The sequence below is a fragment of the Microdochium trichocladiopsis genome (assembly GCF_020744255.1).
Source record: "Microdochium trichocladiopsis strain MPI-CAGE-CH-0230 chromosome Unknown B0I36scaffold_14, whole genome shotgun sequence".
Classification (NCBI taxonomy): domain Eukaryota; kingdom Fungi; phylum Ascomycota; class Sordariomycetes; order Xylariales; family Microdochiaceae; genus Microdochium; species Microdochium trichocladiopsis.
This window is the reverse complement of record NW_025763557.1, coordinates 602,621-622,646: the sequence shown is the minus strand read 5'-3', so window position 1 is coordinate 622,646 and position 20,026 is coordinate 602,621. Positions and strand designations below refer to the sequence as shown.

General features: G+C 54.1%; 5 protein-coding genes across 5 annotated transcripts; 4 read left to right on the top strand and 1 right to left on the bottom strand.

Annotated features, from left to right (window-relative positions):
• Positions 1–385: 385 nt before the first annotated feature.
• Positions 386–8,951, top strand: B0I36DRAFT_399271 (uncharacterized protein; the record flags this gene model as incomplete). The annotated part of the gene is given in 9 exon segments (XM_046161638.1): positions 386–488; positions 541–798; positions 883–2,352; positions 2,438–3,642; positions 3,660–3,723; positions 3,748–7,118; positions 7,195–7,921; positions 7,934–8,061; positions 8,922–8,951. The coding sequence occupies 9 exon segments, from the start codon at positions 386–388 to the stop codon at positions 8,949–8,951; spliced, it is 7,356 nt and encodes a 2,451-aa protein (XP_046004857.1).
• A 1,141-nt stretch (positions 8,952–10,092) lies between these two features.
• B0I36DRAFT_378328 (uncharacterized protein) lies at positions 10,093–13,091 on the top strand (the record flags this gene model as incomplete). The annotated part of the gene is made up of 3 exons (XM_046160664.1): positions 10,093–10,197; positions 11,542–11,931; positions 11,955–13,091. The coding sequence occupies 3 exons, from the start codon at positions 10,093–10,095 to the stop codon at positions 13,089–13,091; spliced, it is 1,632 nt and encodes a 543-aa protein (XP_046004856.1).
• A 441-nt stretch (positions 13,092–13,532) lies between these two features.
• B0I36DRAFT_378326 (uncharacterized protein) lies at positions 13,533–14,926 on the bottom strand (the record flags this gene model as incomplete). Its single annotated transcript, XM_046160663.1, has 3 exons — positions 13,533–14,312; positions 14,387–14,687; positions 14,844–14,926. 3 exons carry the CDS (start codon positions 14,924–14,926, stop codon positions 13,533–13,535), a joined length of 1,164 nt encoding a protein of 387 aa, XP_046004855.1.
• Positions 14,927–16,375: 1,449 nt separating this feature from the next.
• B0I36DRAFT_256163 (uncharacterized protein) lies at positions 16,376–16,981 on the top strand (the record flags this gene model as incomplete). Its single annotated transcript, XM_046150919.1, has 1 exon — positions 16,376–16,981. A coding segment is annotated over one exon (606 nt), but the record flags the coding sequence as incomplete, so codon positions are not given.
• An 870-nt stretch (positions 16,982–17,851) lies between these two features.
• On the top strand, positions 17,852–19,027 carry B0I36DRAFT_256245 (uncharacterized protein; the record flags this gene model as incomplete). The annotated part of the gene is made up of 1 exon (XM_046150924.1): positions 17,852–19,027. The coding sequence occupies one exon, from the start codon at positions 17,852–17,854 to the stop codon at positions 19,025–19,027; it is 1,176 nt and encodes a 391-aa protein (XP_046004853.1).
• Positions 19,028–20,026: the final 999 nt, after the last annotated feature.

The following is a 20,026-nucleotide window of genomic DNA, read 5'->3' as shown; positions in this document are numbered from 1 at the left end:
TAATTCGCGTGGTGGTGGTGCTGTGATCCACTCTCAGGTGCCCCTTGCCTCTAATGGCAGCCAAATTTGGATCTAGCAATGGGAGTGGCACAGACACGGTTGCCTGCCTCGCGTTTCGGACCGAAGTGTAGGTTGGCAGGCTGAGGACTATCTGTTACGTCGATTCTGGAGCAGTACAGCAGAGGGTGTTAGCCGGCTGCAGGTACGAACTAGAGTATTTCACCGTCGTGGTAGCTTCGCTCGAGTAGATGCTCTTTCCGTCCACTAATTCAACTGAGCTCATGCACCGAATTATCCTGTCATCATGTCTGGCGTAGCAACGACCCCGATTTGTGCTTCTTCCGTATCTGACGATCAATGCGACAATGCGAATCGTTGTGTACCTATGATTCGAGTCGCTGACGAGGAGTATCCGGCAATGTCATCTCCTCGTTATTCAGAGAAGTCATTGCACGAGCAACTCGAGCCAATCGCCGTGGTTGGAATGGGTCAGTATGGAGACAATACGCACTATGAACCTGCTAACATTTAGTCCTTTAGCATGTCGACTGCCTGGCGAGGTTGGATCTGCGGGTGACTTTTGGGATCTAATGATGAAAAAGAGAACCGGCCATACTCCGCGAGTGCCCTCATCCAGGTTCAACATTGATGCCCACTATCACAAGAACAACAGTCGACCAGGTAGTTTCAACGTCTTGGGCGGCTACTTCCTTGAGGAAGATCTCACAGGCTTTGACCCGGCTTTCTTCGGCATCACCCCTATCGAGGCTAGGTGGATGGATCCTCAACAGCGCAAATGTAAGCCAGCGTGCAATTACACAAAGGACCCCAAAGAATCGCAACCTCAAAGCAGTAGCTGATCTTCCTGCTTGTTGTACCTAGTACTGGAGGTTGTCTATGAAGCTCTCGAGGCTGGTGGCATCACGCTTGAGGCCATCTCAGGAACTTGTACTGGAGTATACGCAGCCAGCTTTACCGCAGACTGGCAGCAGATGGCCTTTCGTGAGCCCTCCTTTCGGCACAGCGTCGCCGCAACAGCCGTCGATCCTGGCATGATCAGCAATCGCATCAGCCACGTCTTCAATCTGAAAGGGCCTAGCATGATGTGTAACACTGCCTGTTCTTCGTCGCTGTATGCTCTGCATAATGCTTGCAACGCGCTCCGCAATGGCGAATGCGAGGCGGCCATTGTCGGCGGGACGAACATGATCATCGCAGCAGATCAGCACATGAACACCGCAAAGATCGGCGTGCTGTCTGCCACATCGACTTGTCACACTTTTGACGACAGTGCTGACGGCTACGGACGCGCTGAGGCTGTCGGTGCGGTGTATATCAAACGGTTGAGCGATGCCATTCGTGATGGTGATCCCATCAGGGGCGTGATCAGGAGCAGCGCCGTCAATGCTAATGGTCGAACAACTGCTGTGAGCATCAGCCAGCCCAGCTGTGAGGGTCAGGCTGCAGTGATGATGGAAGCCTATCGGCGAGGGGGCAATCTCGATGCCCGTCTGACAGGCTATGTCGAGTGTCACGGGACCGGCACACCAGTTGGCGACCCTCTCGAAGCAGAGGCGATATCTATAGCGCTGAACACGAACCGGAACACATGCGACGAGCCCCTGCTGATCGGATCCGTCAAGCCCAATGTCGGCCACAGTGGGGCTGCTAGCGGACTCTCCTCTTTGATCAAGGCTGTCTTGGCTGTTGAACGTGGTATCATCCCGCCAACTTATGGCGTGGCCAAGCCAAGCAAGGCCATCAAGTGGAACGAGTGGCAAGTGCGAGTACCGACAGAACCTCTGCCATTCCCTGCTCATCTTCCTGTCCGGCGGATTTCGGTCAACGCTTCGGGATATGGTGGGACCAATGCCCATGTTATTATTGAAGGCGCCAACTCCGTCGTCCCTCAGCTGGGCGGTAGTACAGAGAGATCTGCCAGCTATACGTACTATTGCCAGCATCACACTGTCGGTAGTGAGATAACAACACGGCAATTTCTTGATCCTAAGAGCACGACAGCAAAGAAGTGTACCCGGCACGTCATCGACCATGACCGCCCATTTCTGTTGCCGTTTTCAGCACATGATACGGCGACCTTGCAGCGCAACATTGCGGCTCACGCCAAAGTGCTAGACCGCTACAGCCTTCTTGATCTCTCACATACGCTCACTACGAGGCGGACCAACCTGGGAAGTAACGCGTATCTAGTAGCTAGCCAGCGGACCCTGGGTGAGATTCTCAGCTCCGATTCTACGACTGCTACAGAGTCGTTTGTATTCGGCGGTACAAATCAGCCGTGCAGGAAAGTGGGCTTTGTGTTCACAGGTCAGGGAGCACAGTGGCCACGAAGTAAGTCGAGCACTAGGATTACTCGGCCATGTTTCACCCCAACGCTAGATTTAACGAGGCTAATGCGTCCTATCTTGTGATTTAGTGGGTGCCGAACTCATCAAGTACAGCTCGGTGTTTGCTCGCTCGATTCGAGCGCTGGACAACGTACTTCAAGGCCTGCGGGATAGGCCCAGCTGGAAGCTCGAGGAATTATTACTCGAAGAAGCTTCCACTTCGCGTATCGCTTCAGCAGAGTTCGCTCAGCCCCTTACGACCGCTGTACAAGTCGCGCTGGTCCAACTCCTAGATGATTGGGGCGTGCACCCCGCGGTCACTGTAGGACACTCTTCTGGGGAGATCGCGGCAGCTTATACCGCCGGGCTCCTCACGGCCAGAGAGGCCATCACGGCTGCCTTCTATCGCGGTCAAGTCGCCCGGGATGTTCGCGCTAACGGCGCAATGCTGGCGGTGGGCATAGGCGCCGAGACCTTGACGGAGCAATACCTCAGCAGTCCCCAGATGATGGAGGTCGAAGTAGCATGCTACAATTCCCCGACCAGCGTGACTCTCAGCGGTGATATGGACGCTATCCAGGCCGTAAAGGGTCGGCTAGACGTCGACGGAGTCTTCACCCGTATGGTCAGCACTGGTGGCAAGGCTTATCACTCACGTCACATGGCCGATGTGGCTAGCAAGTACGAGGAACTCATTAACCAAGCTAGAGCCGACTGGGCTCATGTATCGACCGCTGATGAGGCGGGGTGGATGAACTTCCAACGAGGAAGTGGCGTGTCTATGATATCGTCCGTCACGAGTAGCCTGTTGGCCAAGGACACTGTTCTTGACGGGACATACTGGAGCAAGAATCTGCAAAGTCCGGTTCGCTTCGACCAGGCCATCCAGAAGTTGTTAACCATTGCGAAATATTCGGACGTCGACTTGATGTTAGAGATCGGGCCTCACTCGGCCTTGTCCGGCTTCATCAGACAGATCCAAACTCACGTGGGTCACAAAAAAGCTGATTGTCTCCCGACATTACTACGGAACGAAAACGGTGCTGTTAGGCTGCTCCAGGTAGCTGGCGAGCTCATTCTGCGCAACTACAAATCGCTAAACAGAGCCAAAATCGTACGAGCATATAGTACTCATGATTGTCAGCCTAGCTCCTATGGTCAGGGTCGAACGATTGTCGATCTCCCGCCATACCAGTGGAACTACGAACGAATTTTATGGGCCGAGAGCCACCTAAGTCGCGAGCACCGGCAACCTGCTTTCCCTCGTCATGATCTCTTGGCCAGCAAATTGTCGGTTCATCCCCATTAGAGCCAACGTGGCGCAATTTGCTGCGGCTCCAAGACCTCCCCTGGCTCAGGCATCATCGCCTAGGGGGTGAGTATATATTCCCTGCGGCAGGATACATGTCAATGGCCATCGAAGCCCTGACGCAGATGCATGAGCTCGGATACACTGCCACGGAAGGTGTGATAGACGGTTACATCTTGCGTGATGTGAAAATCCATACCGCCCTTGCGGTCCCAGAAGCGGAAGACGGTGTCGAGGTGCGACTCAGCCTGTGGCCAGCAGCGGGCAGGACCGACAATGGCTTTTTCGAATTCAGTGTATCGTCGACGAGCCATGATGTTTCCGTCGCCAGCAATCATCGCGGCATAGTCTTGCAGCATGTTACTGGCAGGATTCGCCTCGTCACAAGAACAGGCAGTAACGATAGAAGCTTTAGAAAATCCCCTCGACGAATCCCGGATTTCCCGCAGCGAGCGAGCGGCCGAGCGTGGAACAAGGCGCTCCGCGAAGTTGGATTTGACTACGGCCCGACATTTCAGGACATGAACGACATCCGCTTCGATGGTCAGCAACATGCTGCTAGCTGCACGACTTCAATCAAGCGATGCGTGGATAGAGAGCTTGGAGAGTCCCGCTATGCCTTGCACCCCGCGTGTGTCGACTCCATTCTGCAGTTATGCATAGCAGCCATTCATGCTGGCCGAACCCGCGCGATGACTTCCGGAGTTGTGCCAATATACTTCGAAGAAATAGCTCTCTACCCTCCCACAAAATCTCAACTAGAAGCTGGGACTAGTTGTGGATATGCGTGGACCACAGAGCGAGGAGCTCGATCGTTCAAAGTCAGTGCCCAGATGACCGCCTCCGATGGACAACTTGTCCTCGATATTGTCAATGCAGGGACGACAAGCTACGAAGCCGCTCTGCCGCAAAAGAACAGCTCAGTTGACCCGCTGAACGGGATCACACAGCCGTATGGCGCAGTAACGTGGAACCTTGACCTCGACGCCCTGCTCGAAAGCCTGTCGGAAGACCAAGGGGACCAGAAGGGCGCGCGTCTTCTCAGTTCGGCCGTTCACCTAGCAGAGTTGGCACTGTTCAAGGATCCAGGCTGTCATATTGTCGAAGTTGGTTTCCGGTTTGCACGTCACACTCTGGAGAGACATCCGCTCGCCAATTACACTGTACTCGTGGACGACGAGGCTGAGTCTGAAGCTGTACAGGCTCTTGAAGGATTTCGTTTCGCCAACGTACACGTCGTAGAGAACGGGCCTCTGAGATACGATGCGCCAGCAAGTTCCCAGCAGCCTTTGAATCCGCCCGGACTGATTGTAGCCGACTCACTTTCAAGTATTCCGCCATCGCTGATGGACAATCTTGGTAGTCCGGGGGTCATCGCTACGGCCGCAACAGAAGAGGCACGGCCGTCTGGGTTTGATGTCATTCATCTTGAAAACCAGACGATCTACCACACCAAAGCCCCGCACGCTTCAGGTCTCGCCGCGCCACAGTCCAAAACCGTTCTCCTCGTATATCGGAGCATTATCCCCCGAGTTTTCAGACTGACCCAACATGTCCTCCGTGAACAAGGCTTCGTGGTTGAGACGTGCAGGCTTCTGGCAGCCCATAAGGTCCTGCATTCTAAAGACATCGGGCAGGTCATCTTACTCGCCGACCTCGAAGGCACATCCTTGCTTCACACCATGGTAGGGGCAGAATTTTCTGCTGTACAGAAAATCATCACACTCAGTTCGTCTCTGCTCTGGGTCTCTGCAGGTGGCGCGATTGTGTCTTGCAAGCCGGAGTTTGCTCTCGTCCAGGGGCTTGCCCGATGCGCTAGGGCAGAGCTATGTCCTCTCGACTTCAAAACGCTGGACCTACATCCTGACCTCAGCGACGAAGTCATGGTCAAGGGGATCCTGCGCACAGCTAACCTGCAGCAGAAGCCTCTACACGCCGTCATGAGCGAACCAGCTGACACAAGTAGCCGTCGTGATCAGGAGTTTGCTGTCCACGACGACGGCAGGATGTACATCAGTCGTCTCATCGGCAACAAGCATGTGAACAATGCCTGTGCCAGCGCACCAGAGCCCGAAACCACACTTCTGACAATCAAAGACCGCAGATTAAGTGGTAAATTGGTGTCACAAGGAGAACTCAAGTTCGTGGACTGTTCCCATGACCAAGATGCCACTCAGCCGATCCGACCAGACCATGTGGAAGTCCACGTGCATATCAGCGGTCTCTCAAGGGAAGGAGTCCTAGCTATCAACGGGTCTACTTATGCCAGCAAGTTCAGCTATGAAATGGGCGGCGTCGTCGTCGGAGTTGGTTCTGATGTGGAGGGGTTTAGGCCAGGTGACACAGTCGTTGGGTTCAGCGCCGCGAAATTCTCGACGTTTCAGCAAACACATACGAGTCTCGTCCACAAGGTTGAAAACGGCACAGAAAGCAAGATGCAAGGACTCGTGGCATCTCTACTGCCGTTCGCTAATGCCATCTATGGCCTCGAAGAGCTAGGCCGGATCGAGGCCGAAGATGTCGTCCTGATTCTGGACAACACCGGGCCGAGTGGTGCTGCTGCAGTCCGTGTAGCACTCCAGCACGGTGCCCGGCCCATAGTCCTGCAGAGCCTTGACACAGAAGACCTTCCTTCAGACATTGCTGTACGGGATCCCAGATGTATCATCAAGTACCATGCATCCGAACAGCTCGAGAGCATCTTTCAGCGCCTCACGGAGCTCACCAACGGCCACGGCGCAGATATCGTCTTCAGTGGTGGCAGCAGTGTCAACACGGGCATGGCCGCCGAGGCATGGCGGCAGATTGCACCCTCCGGCCGCTTCATCGACTCTGGAACAAAGGATATTTCGACGCACGCTGGTCTTGACACAACGCCGTTCAACCGTGGCGCGATTTACGCCCCGTTTGATCTGATTGAGTTGTACCATGCGCGGAAAGAGATCATCGCGAGCTTGTTGCCTCGAGTGCTCGCATCAGCCAACCGCAGTATGAGCGAAATCTCACAGAACAAGGGGCTACCTTTCCCGATTCGCGTAGTTGATGTCGCAGACATCAACCACGCTGTGGCCTCGCACTCGGAAAGCCACGGCACACCGAAGACTGTTGTTCGCTACCGGTCGCCACAGAAGCCGCTGCAGATCATCCCATGTGCTACTCGCCCTCGCGTATCTTTCAGCCATGACGCCTCCTACCTGCTTGTTGGCTGTCTCGGCGGACTGGGACGCAGCCTCACTACGTGGATGATGCAGAGGGGTGCTCGACGGTTTGTCTTTCTCTCTCGAACGGGGGCACGCAGCCCTGCTGCTGGGAGGCTTATCCGAGATATTGAAGCCCTGGGGTCATCTGCGACTGTAGTTCGAGGAGATGTCACGGTCTACGCAGACGTTGAGGCTGCAGTGAAGCTCGTCCCTTCTGAACATCCGATTCGTGGTGTCATCCATGCAGCAATGGTGCTAAGAGTAAGTGCTGCGAGTTTCTGATTCAAGAGTAGTAGTGTTGTGCGTTCTGCGACTTGCAAGACTGATCTTCATATAGGATGTCCTGTTCCAATCAATGACTTTCACAGATTGGCAGACTGCAGTGGCGCCCAAGATAGATGGCGTCTTGAATCTGCAGTCCGTGCTTTCCAAGGCCCCAAACTCTGCGCAGCTTGACTTTTTTCTCATGACGAGCTCAATATCTGGTCTCTTGGGCATGCCAGGACAGAGCAACTACGCTGCTGCTAACGGCTTCCTTGATGCCCTAGCCAGGCGCGGATCGCACGAAGCTATTGACCGCACTCACGATAAACAGAGACCAAGAGCAGCACGAGCGCCCGTCTCGATCATCCTGCCTATGGTTCTCGGTATCGGTGTGGTAGCCGAGAACACGAAGCTTGAGCAATTGCTGACGCGCACGGGGGTGTATGGTATTGATGAGGAGCAGCTTCTCGAGGCGTTCGAGGTCGCACTGAGCTCTGGAGCTAACCAAATAATCCCTGGGCTCGATCCCGCCAGACTCCGTCACTGTCTCGACGAAGTGGGCGAGGATGTATTCTGGCAGCATGATGCCCGCTTCAGTAGCATCATGCACACTATCCACTGTGCACATGCTCTGGGCACTGGCTCCAAAGCGCTGGCAGACAGTCATTCTAGGCTGACCATACTTGAGACCATCCGTGGGGCGCAGTCGCTTTTAGAATCTGTGCTGACTGTCAAGGAACACTTCGCCGCCAAACTGTCACGTTTGCTCGAGCTAGACGTGCGAGTTATTGACACTCAAAGTAAATCCATAGCTTCATATGGTTTGGACAGCATGATCGGCGCAGAGCTGCGCAAGTGGATCTTTAACGAGTACGGACTAGACTTCCCATTCCAGCAGCTCCTAGCTCCGACCTTGACGATCGATAAGTTTGCATTGCAAGTATGCAAAGCCGTGAGGTCGGAAGCAGGAACAGACGACGCAAGAGACCCGCAGTAGGACTCTACTAGGACAGAATACGCTTAGATCGCATAATGAATTCAGTCGCTTAGATGTCGCGAATAACTCGTAGTGTTAGGTGCTACTGTATACATGGTCATTTCCTGGTTTAATCACTGCACTCGAAAGTTTTTGAGATAACAAGTTTTGAGCAGAGGCTCATCACTTAATAAGCGAAAGATTTCTACCAGCCATTATCACCAAGCATTCGTGCTAGGCTAGGCATCATCGTTCCTAGCTTGGTGGCTCTTTGATGGATCTTTTTGCTCTCCTCACTCCGATCATGATTTTAAGAAAGGGCGATGGCTTCGACGGGTACGGCTCGAGCAGGGCAGCCACAGTCTCTTTGCAAGACTGGAAATTGTTCAACTCCATGTCGTCGTTTCGAACCGGCAGGGGTAATGCAGGCTGTCTGAGGATCAATTTCCAAGTGCTAACCGGGATAACCCAATAACGCATCATGTTCATCTCGCAATTCTCTCCAGAGAGTAGCGCCCACTGATATAATTGTTCGTCCGTCGGGCGATTGAATTGTGCTTGAAGGAGTCTTAGCAAGATATTAGGATGTGGAGATGTTAGAACATACCTGTATAGACTCTGATATCTTCTGCGAGTTTTCTTACTTCCAGATTTCGAGCACCCTCTTCTCTCAACCACTTCAGTTCTTTGCTGCACATGACATCAGGCACAATAAGATGCCTGCGTGCTTTGCAGGCGCTGATGACTTTGGAGTTGCTATATCTTTCACGTACCCGCTTCCGATGGAGGTCAATGCCCTGCTGCTCGTCGTCCATTGTTGACAGAGGGGAGGTCGCCAGGGATCCGTACTTTGATTCTGTGTCGCGAATCATGAAAAGGCTCAACCTTTGCTATGAGAGGAGTGGAAGGGGGCGTTCTAGAAGTGACTGGAGACTTGCGGATTATTTATACTAGTGTTTGTCAGCGGTCTCAGAGATAGTGCCGGACCTCAACCATGGTCTTCGTCCCGTCAATCTAAGCTTCCTTGTGATTGTTAGATGCCAACTCATATCGTGCCGAACCTAGGGCGGCAGGCTAAGGCGGGGACGTTGTCCTCGTGCGCTGGGGTGGAAAACAGGCCGATCTGCGGCATGACCTACTCAGATGATGTGTACTGCATAAGCAGTACCACCAGCCGTGTATGTAGGTCGGTCCAGACACTTCCAGGGGGAGCCATCCTGGCTAGCGCAGCCACCTTAAGCCCTTCTGTGGGCGCCACGTCCCATCAAGAGGAACTCTGAGAGGTAAAGCTGCGTGACAGAATTGTGACTGAACTGTGGCTCTCCACGAACCCCAGATATTATTAAAAGGCCCTATGCAACGCTACATACTTCCTCCTTATGCTAACAGCAACATTATGTCTGATATTTCGACAGCGGCGACAGTGCAAAGCCTAAAAGGAATCCGGTCTGATAGAAGCCTACATTCCTCCCTTCGAAACCGATCATTATTCGGAACTCTTCAGTTCAAAGCTAGGCTTCAAGTATGGCTACTCAAGTACAAGCACCTTTCTTCGAAACGACCTACGCCACTGTCAGTGTTATCGGGCTCAACAATGTTTTTGTAGGCCTTATAATCGCTGGCATTGTGGGCGAGTTCTCGGTCGTCCTCCAAGTGCCGATTATCACCTCCGCTGCGTGTGCTCTGGGCAATGGTTTAGGTTACTACGCCTGGGGTTCCGACTACCCGGTGGTAAACAGGGCGGTCGCCGCTGCGTTCTCGAACTTCACGTGGATGGTGAGTACGATGTACCGTTGAATGCCCCTCTTCAGAGGCGCATAGACGTCCCTGTCTTTGTCTCAAGCTGGCTATACTACATTCGACTAATGCGGTGGTCTCCTCGTCCTGCTCTAACAGATTCAAGAAGCTGGACTTCCCTTCTACGGCTATGCGATCTTGGCCCCTGTCCTCTGCGGCATCGAGCGTGTAATCTTCTTAACGATCTTCTGGGGGCTTATGGTCGTTATCTTCTTCTTCCGCATTGCAGTACTCGTGCTCGACACGCGCTACGTCGTTATCAACGACCCCTCACCAGACCACCTGGCCCTGCATACAGCCCTCGTTGACCGCCTGCACTTGGCCTACTTCCTGCCCATCGCGATGGCCGAAACCGTGAGCGCCGTGTTCTTGCTGATGAAGTTCAGCAGGACGCTCCGGGCGTCGAAGTTGGGCGGGCTAGGAGGCGGCGGCAGGCTGTACCGCTACCTCATGTGCAGCACCGAGATACGCCTCGCCTCGCTAGCGTTCATCGGCATCGGACGTGCCATAACCTTCTCTTTCCGCGTGGAGGGCTCTTTCCGCGTGGAGGACCCGTATCTGCTAGCCGACCAGGTTGACCGTTTTATGTACATTCTGGGCTGTCTGTTCCCATTCATCATGTTGTACGTCTGCCCCTCTAATTTCGACACTCTAACGTTTTATAAATGGCCCAAACCTGCTAACAGCTGACATCATCCCAATAGCATCGACATCCTCGCCTCGCGCCTGATCTTCGCCGACGAGAATAGCAAGAGAAGCAACAATATCGACAGCGTCCCGTCAGAAGACTATACCGCCAGTAGGCTGCAACATTCAGCAGGCAAGCGCTACGACGACATCGACGGTTTTGCTACACCGCACGTTGCGCAGTGTCGTTGTTACGAACATGGCCAGCAGGCGGCCAAGCGCAGGACAAACTGTTGGGTCAGGCAGCCCGGACACATGCATGACGGCCTGAGGCAACAACCACCAGCAACAACCACCAGCTACAACACCAACCACACGATCACTGGGCGATCACCCCCGTGGAGTGATCAGTCCGGGATCGCGTCATGACACGACCATGATACAAACACGATCAGACCGCGAGCACCAGACGATCAGGGCATCAATGAGGGAAGGACATTCGTTATATAAACCTCGATAGTTTCCTAGTCATAGTCGTACCTTACCTCAGTGATCAATCTAACCATCTATCTTACCCATAGGTGAAGCACTAAGCTTTAACGACTCTTATGAATATCAGTTGAACCGCCACGCCAGCAGCTCAACGCACAGCACACCCGCCGACCCATCGACAAGACAGAACGTTAGTCCGCAAGCGTCACTGACCCTGTTAGCACAAACCGCACTGAAGGCTTGTCTAGCAAAACCTGCTTGGGAGCATTCGTCACAGTTGTGTCCGGTGGGAAAGAATAGCTAAATAACTGACTTGTCTCTGGTCTACTATTCCTTAAGGCTAGTATGAAATACCTAGCAGGGGAATGGGGGGTCTCTGCCTAGTCGTCGAAATTATCATGATAGTTATCAGATTTCTGCTAACGTTATACTGTTGCCTTTCGTGGCACTAGTGTGTACCAGCCCGTCCTAATAGATGGGGTGTTTTGTATCTTCGGGCAGTTAAATTTGTCTGTATGTTTGGCACAGACTACCAGGCTTCACAATACGAGCAGGTTCGCGAACTCCTCCGAATACCGTAAGGATGTGGACAGAGTCCTCAGGGATGAATTGGGCGTTATGTACGTCGGGCTCCCTCGATTCCACGAGACATTTTTCGGGCGGGTGGCAGATCTCACGACAGCATCCGAGGCTGTCTTCAAGAAGTGCATGGAGGGCGGCGAACCACTCTTCAGTAATGGGTGGAGCGGATGGCCAAAAGATGCAAACCAGGACGATGTATTGAGCTGGTTTGCAGAGCTGAGCGAGAAGCTGGCGACGCTTGCAGAAGATTACAAGTCTATCCCGACACATCGACGAAGGCCACTAGCACAGCCCAACAAGCCAATCCAGGGCTCCACCGCGGAACGCAAGTTGGACGTCGCTTCGTGGACAACCCAAAGGCCGGGAAGGACTCACGATGCCACTGGTCACAAATCCTGGTACCAGGCGAGCTAAAAAGCAACCCAGCCGCCGACACGGCGGCGAAGGCGTGGCTAGACCTTGGCACGTACGCGAGGGAAGTCCTCGCCGCTCAAGACATTCGTCGCTTTGTTTTGGGCTTCACCATCTGCGGATCTTTCATGAGGATATGGGAGTTTGATCGGCTTGGGGGCCTCGCATCCGAGCGGTTCGACATCAACGAAGATGGGCTGCGGTTTGTGTCTACGGTCCTCGGGTTTCTCTGGATGAATGAAGAGGAGCTCGGCTTCGATCCAACATTTACAGCGGCCAACGGCCAGCGGTTCATCGAGATCGAGCGGAACGGCTCGAAGGAACGCCTCATCATTGACGAGGTGATGCAACGTGCACGTTGCGTTGCCGGTCGGGCTACGACATGCTGGAAAGCTCATCGCGAAGGGCAGCCACAGATACCGCTCGTCATCAAAGATTCATGGCAGTATCCGGAACGCGGTGAGGAAGGCGCATTATTGCGCGAGGTGACCAGCAAAGGCGTCATCAACATCGCCAGACACTATTACCACGAAACGGTTCAGATATATGGAACGGATGACGACGTCCGAAACGTCCGAGGAGGACTAGACGTCACCAGTGCCACGAACTACCGGCCGGAACGGTCAGCCCCCCCGTCGAGTACGATGGCCTCAGTTTCGCGAAAAGGCCGCAGCAGCAGTGTAGCTGCTGGCAAGAAACGATCGTCCAGTCAAGCCGGCGCCCCTCTGCCACACAGCAAGCGGTCTTGCTCGACATCTCAAGCCAGCGGCAATCTGTCAAATCGGGTGCATCGTCGTGTCATTCTTCGCGACTATGGAACTCCTATCTACAAGGCCAGCTCCCGAACGTCTCTGCTTGCCGCGCTTGACGGCTGCATTGAAGGGCATGAATCCCTACGCAAGGCCGGCATCCTGCACAGAGACATCTCTATCAATAACCTCTTGATCAACGAGGACGTCAATAATCCCTCCTGGCCTTCCCTTTTGATTGACCTGGATCTCGCCATCAAAGAGCAACGAGAGGGCGTGTCGGGAGCCAAGGGAAGACTGGCACGAGGGCATTCATGGCAATCGGGGCGCTTCTAGGCGAGCAGCATTCCTTCATGCACGATCTCGAGTCATTCTTTTGGGTGTTGTTCTGGATATGCATCCATTGTAAAGGGCCGGACGAGCACAGGGTCGTCGCACGGTTCGACAAGTGGAATTACATCGACACAGAGGAGTTGGCGGAGCAGAAGAAAGGGCAAGTATCTCATGAGGGGGACTTCATCAGGACCGCTAAGGAGAATTTTACTCCTTATTATCAACCATTGATACCTTGGGTCAACCGGTTACGGAAAGCTGTATTTCCAAATGGTGGGAGGTGGGAGAGAGAGGACGGAGGGCTATATATTCGGATGCGGCAGATCCTTCAGGAAGCCCAAAAGGATCCGACTACCTAAGCAAGAGCCAGGCAACCTAGTATTTGTGTAACTACCTTGCTTTATTGTCTGCTCGTTTCAGCCGATCCCCTATAACATAGAGATACTATTCTGTCCCTTCAGCATCCAAATCAAAGGCGAGCCGCACCATCTCGTGGACGAGGCCTGCATCTGCCATTGGCAAGCGGCCAAGTTTTGTGAAGCAAGCATATATCCTCGATGCAGGGCTGTTTAACACCTCGGCGAATGAGCTTCCGAGGGATCGCCCTGTCTTCCCCTGTTCTACCTCGGCGTCTCGAAACTTCTTGGTGTATAACCTTCGAGCAAACTCTTGCCGCGACACGTTCCCATGCGCAGGGTGATTGGGATTCTGAAGGATGCCTTGGATCTCCGTGTCCGACTCCAGTAGCAGAAATGGCATTGGGTAGTGATTGACCTGCCAGGGCGCAGTTTGGGCAAACTCCCAGTCGATGATTGCCCGGAAGTTGAATCTGTCGTCAACAAGGATGTTCTGCGTACCAAGGTCCATGTGGTTCAGAGGGAACCGCCCCTCAGCGTCACTGTCCTCGAATAGGGTAGTGTTTTGCACGATGTCGCGAAAGACAAAGGCGCCAAGTACGGTGAAGGACAAAACACCATTCGAATCCGTATCCGTCAGATCCAGTTTGCTAATTGGAGCATCTGCAACGGTAGTGAAGTACTCAGCCGTACGAGAGAAAGGGCCGTGGCACCTCAACCCTTCTGCTGAGGCGCTGGCCAACCTGCCAATAACAGGCTCTCCTGTTGTCGATACGGAAGAGATGGAACCAATCCGCGGATATGCTAGAGTTGCTAGTTCTACCTGTACCCGCGTCCATTGGGATATGATGTGCTCCTGGATTGCAATCTAGATCCGGTTAGTAGGGCGGAATCGAAGCAATGAAAGAAACCCTACGATAGATTGCACAGGTCAGGTTCGACATCCTGTAGGGTATTTCCATAGAAGCCTTCCAAAAGCATGTAAATGGCACCGGCATCGGCAGCAAGCTGGGACCCGGGGCCTTCATAGGCGTATATCTGGGGGAGAGTAATGGCGGGTACGTTCTGGCTCACAAAGGCCATAGTAGCGACCTCGCATGCGATGGAGTACTGTTCGTCTTCCTCACTAATCGTAGGCGGGGCATCGGGGTGTCGCGGCAAGCGAACTCTAGCGATAACTAGGCTGCCGTCTTCAGCAATCATCTCAAAACATATCCAATACTGGCCCGCTGAGAAGGGCTTACTGGGCGTAGTTGAGTTTGCCGTTACGAACATCTGCGACGTCGAATGGAACCCGTCTTCGATTGACGACGTGAGAATTCCGGAGAGCCAGAAGATGCCCATTCTAGCCCTCACCAAGACGTATCTGCAGCGCACTCCGGAAGATGGCTTTAAGGACCTCGTCCAAGGGAAAGGACGCGGGATCAACTTCCTGCTCCAGTGCGTTGTCTCGCCCCAGCCAACGAGAGCCACTGCTGACATGTGATAGTGGGCCGCCGGGAGTGGGCAAGACCCTGACGGCAGAGACGCTGGCAGAGAGCTCTCGAATTCCGCTATACACAGTATGTATTCCCCGGCCGTGCTTCTGTTTCTTGCTGACCAAATAGGTCCCTGCTGGCCAGATTGGAGTGGATCCGGTGAAGGTGGAACCGATCTTGAAAACCATCTTCAAGATCGCCAGCCGCTGGAAAGCCCTCTTGCTCCTCGACGAAGCGGATGTGTTCCTGGCTCAGCGCTCAGAGAACGTGCAACTCAATGCCCTGGTCTCGGTGTTCTTGCGGGAGCTGGAACACTACGATGGCATCCTGTTTCTCACCACCAACCGACTGCAGGCGTTTGACGAGGCGGTGCTCAGCCGGGTGCATCTGGCCCTGAGGTACGAACCGCTGAAGCAAGAGGCACGTATGGCTGTTTGGAAGTACTTTCTCGACCAAGTCCGGGTCAAAGACGGACATCCAGCTTTCAGGAGCGATGTGATGGCCAGCCTTTGGCGAAACAGGAGATCAATGGCCGAGAGGTAAGAGGCCCGCTTTTGGTGCTTGAGCCGCGCTAACAGTCCGCATAGATAAGAAATATTGTATTCCTCGCTCAGTCCATGGCCGAGTATAAGGGGGAAGTGATGAGCGAAAAACACCTGAAGGCTTCCATTACGGCGAAGCAAGATGTCCACTTGGACTATCATGGGGCTGGCGCGGTGGAGAATCGGAATTCTTACATGTGACCGGACAGTGGCAGGCGTTAGTTTTCTCGGGCGGTGGGTTTGGCCGGAGCACATCTTGGGGGTTTATTACGCTCTCTCTTTTCTGGTCCTCTAAAAGGGTTCAAAGCAGATTGCCATTTTCTTCTGTGCGGACACGCAATAAGTTCGGACATTGGATCAAAAAGAAGGAAAGACGAAAAACCCTGGGGTCTGATGACTGAATGTATAGGTATCCCATTAGGTACCAGACGTCATGGGAACGGTCCATTCAACAGCATCCACTTCTTCACAACGTACCACGGAGTGGACGGGAAGAGGCCGTGAAGGCTATCGGTGCGTTTCGAAGGAGTCCCGTGAGTCACTTACGGGTTGATTGCGAATAGCAGTTAGTGTTCGCACAGATGATACCGAGGCGCACTGTGCTAGAGCGACACGCAATCGCGAGGTTGAAGACGTGGCGTGAGATTGGCGGGGAATTCGCGACGCGCCGTGTTTGGCCACGTGAACGTGATGGCTGGTTTCGTCCGCGAAAGAGCCAATGACAACGCCCGTCGACGGCCCACACTGCCTGGTCCGAAACTGACCGGCAATTCTGGTCGCCACCGCCATTTGCGAACCTTACGTGTCCACAACAACAAACCACCGCCGCGCACTCTACCATGACGGGGTCCGATATGGCGCACTCATCTGTTCCGCGTCTGGACGATGCCGAACCGTCCCGGCCCGCCGAAATGCGCCCGAACAACGAACCCGACGATGACGCGATTATTTTAGCGCCCGACCAAGCGACGCAAGTCGACCGCTTCCGCGAAGAACTCCGCATCTGCGAGACCGATGCGCAGCGATACGAACTGTGCGTGCAGAAACGAGACGAGTTGCTCGATCGGCATGCCGGAGTGCAGATCTTGGTCGCCGCCTGCGAGCATGTCATGTCGGCCGAGTGCCCCGAGTACAGACGGCGGAAGCAGACCAAGAACCGAGACTCGACCCAGCCATCGCCGGTAAATCAGGAGGACGATGCAGCGCAGTGGGATCGGTTTTTTGGGGTAGCCACAGACGGATCCAAACGCCTCACTCCCCTGAAAGAGGTGGTGCGCTGCTGGGGTCGAGATGTTGTCCAGCACTACCAGTGGTCCTCCAGGACAGAGAAATACTGGAACCAGCTTCGCACCACGGCACGGAGAGTCCCTGCGTGGGAGGAAGCCGTGATCGGTCTGAACCGGTCAATGCTCCAACGGTCTAAGACTGTAGGGCGACGCCCGGTCCAGGCTTTAGTCAACCCAATTGAGCAGGCCGATCTAGAGAACGTCAGGATTTGGTCGCGCGAACATCCGTTTCCCTGTCAAAAATCGGCTGCGAAAGACTTACCAGATGCCTTCGGGTTCGACAAGTATGGTCTCATGGTCCATAAGCAGTTTGCTGTCGACTTACCTGAGACCAACGGCGGCGGTACTACGGAGGCGGCGGCGGTACCGGAAGCCAACAGCGCCGACATCGCAGAGCCGTCAGGGAAGAACGGTACTGCGGGCCTAGACATGCTGGCATTCGCGGCATCGCAACCCGGTGATACGGATTCAAATAGGAACGACATTGCCTCTGAAGCCATTGATGCCTTCCTTGCTGGGGCTGCTGATGCCACAACACCCACCAGCCATGACCAATCCAGTACTACTTCAGCAGAGGACACGGCCGCAACGACTCCAGAGGCTCCTCACTTCCTGGATAGCTCTAACGATACAAATACCACTCCTAACAAGCCTTCTGGAATGTCACTCCGTGCACGCAAGGAGTTGTCCTACCACGAGCCCACCAAGAGCGGGGGAGCCTCTAAACCGAAACAAGCTCGACTTACTGCCTCAGTCAAGGCCCCAAAGATCCCTCCACGATGCTGTCCGGCCGAGGTTCCATCAACACTCCTGTTGGCCCTGGACAACCCGTCTATGTTCGGGCCAGAGGCAGCAGAGCAACTCTCCCCTTTTCTCTCGCAACTCTGCCGCTCACATCTCCAGCTTCTCGCGACTCGGACGTCGGCCATTGCATTCGCCCAAAAAGCGACCCTGCCGGGGACCCAATATGTCTCGAGCGCGGTAACATCCTTTGGTGCCGATCGCCCGGTCCGTCGACGTGCCGCTTCAGTGCCAGACATCACTCAGCCTGTATCAAAACGGGCCCGGGTTGACGCGGCTCCACCGTTCCTTCCTACACCTATGGCGAGACCAGATGTTGCCCGAGACCGACCGATGCACGATCGGATGGCAGATGATACCTACCGGAGACGAGTCGTTGCTGAGCTGCAGGAGAAATCTAGCCAGCATATGTCATCGCAAGACTCCCACGGCAAGGGAACCGACGACCTTATCTACAAGTTGCTAGAGAAGGCCGAGCAGCCGAACACAGACAGTAGCAAGGGCGTAGTTGAGGCGCTGTTTTGCACCGGCGATGAAGCGGCAAGCCTGGCTGAGTCCGGATCTCCTCACGACGCTCCGATAATCACGGAAGGCCAACAGCAATTCCGATGGAGCATGGGCGACAGACCCATTGCTCAGCTTTTCCGGCGAATGGGCTTCCTGGACAAGTCGGTCTCCGTGCAAATACCATCTCGCGGTTCTACTAAGCGGTCATATGAAGTCCGGAAACTCGGTGAAGTCCGGAAACGGTTCCTTACCCAGGACAGCACCGACGACCCGTGGAACATTCTCGATTTGCAGAGCCCCCTGCCTCATTCCATGCCAAACTTCTTGACGGGCGAGAACTGTCAGCTTCTCCTTCAAGTCCGCAATGCGGTGCTGATGGAGGATAGCGCTGAAAGGGTAGTAGCATCAACGCAGGAGTGGAACGAGTGGAAGAACGTTCTCGACTGGGTCCTATTGTCGGAAGGGGGCCACAACACGGCGCCGCATATGGACAGTCACGGCTTTGCTACGTGGATCACTGCCCAGGAAGGGTCGATCGGGTTCGGCTGGATGTCTTGTCCGACGGAGGAGGAGCGAAATTCGTGGACGGCCGATCCCCACCAACATACAGGTGGCCGCTGGAGATATATTATCCTGAAGCCTGGCCAGTCTGTTTTCTTCATGCCGGGGACGATTCATTTTGTGTTCCGGGTGCGCCAGCATCAGACGTTGGCGCTTGGTGGCCACGTCCTTCAGTGGACAGACATCAGGCGCTGGATGCAAGTCATGCTTGCTCAGATAACGAACTCGGCCATTACCAACGAAGACATGAGGCGGAGCGCGCCGAAATACGTCCTCGCTGTGGCGAAGCTCGTCAAAGCTAGGGCAGAGGAAGGTGAGGCGGAACAGCTCGGGGGCGGAGCTGCGGTCACGCAGTTCTTCGCATCCGTGAAGGTAGGGCTCCCGCGGACATCCGGAGATAAAGGCTAATCGGCTCAGGAATTCGAAGAGAGACCAAGGCGCCGCCTACCTGGTTGGTAGAAGTAACTGCGAATAGCTAGACTTGGAAGTCTCTGTGGACTGCATCTCACTCGACCTTACCGTACACCGTAGAGTGGGTCGTGACGAAACGCGACAAACAATAAAGACAAAACGCGATAAACAGCGGCAAACAGCGACGAGAGTAGCGGCAAAGAGCAGCAAAATAAGTACAAAGTGCACAGTACCTAAGTGCTTACACTTGCTATGACATCACTGGCAAGTCACTACTCCCATACCGCCAAGTCCTGGCCATTGATTAAGTGTGATTGTCACGTCTGCCATCTCTACAACTACACAAGATGCTGTTCCGCATTCTAGTCAAGTCAACATCTTTTTCACTTGCCCTAACACCTCTTGTGCTCGTCCTGGGTCATATGCTGGGCCCGATCTGACAGCTAACTCCGCATCCTTCGCCACATAATCCGAGGCTAGAATCAACGCAGTTGGACAGACCCGACGGATCTCTTCGCCGAGAGCTTTAAGGTTATGGTTTGTAATACGTCTTCGGTGACTTTGAGGGAATAAGCGTCATGGAGCAGATTGGAAGAGATAAAGACGTACATTATTCTTTCAGCCACAGCTGTGAAAGTGGTTAGCAAGAGTGGGTACCTCCCAGGAAGGGCAGCCCAGCGATTGCTCATGCGTATAAGTTCGCGGACTTCCTCCCTGTCCGTTCTTCCAGTAGCCCCAAGGTAAAGATTAATAGCGACGGTAGCGTCCCGTTGGCTACGCTTGCTAACAAGCAGCCCGTGTCGTCGGCCGTCTCTTATCTTCCCTTTGAGACAGGTCATCATCCGTCCTAGTTGGACATAGGCAATCCTCAAGTGGATATTATTCTCCGGGCATTTAATGATGTTGTCTAAGGCTCTAATCGCCTCTACCACACGGCTGTCTGTGCATGTGGTACTGGCTGGCAGTGTTGTCTTGTCTAACAATAATGCCCAACCC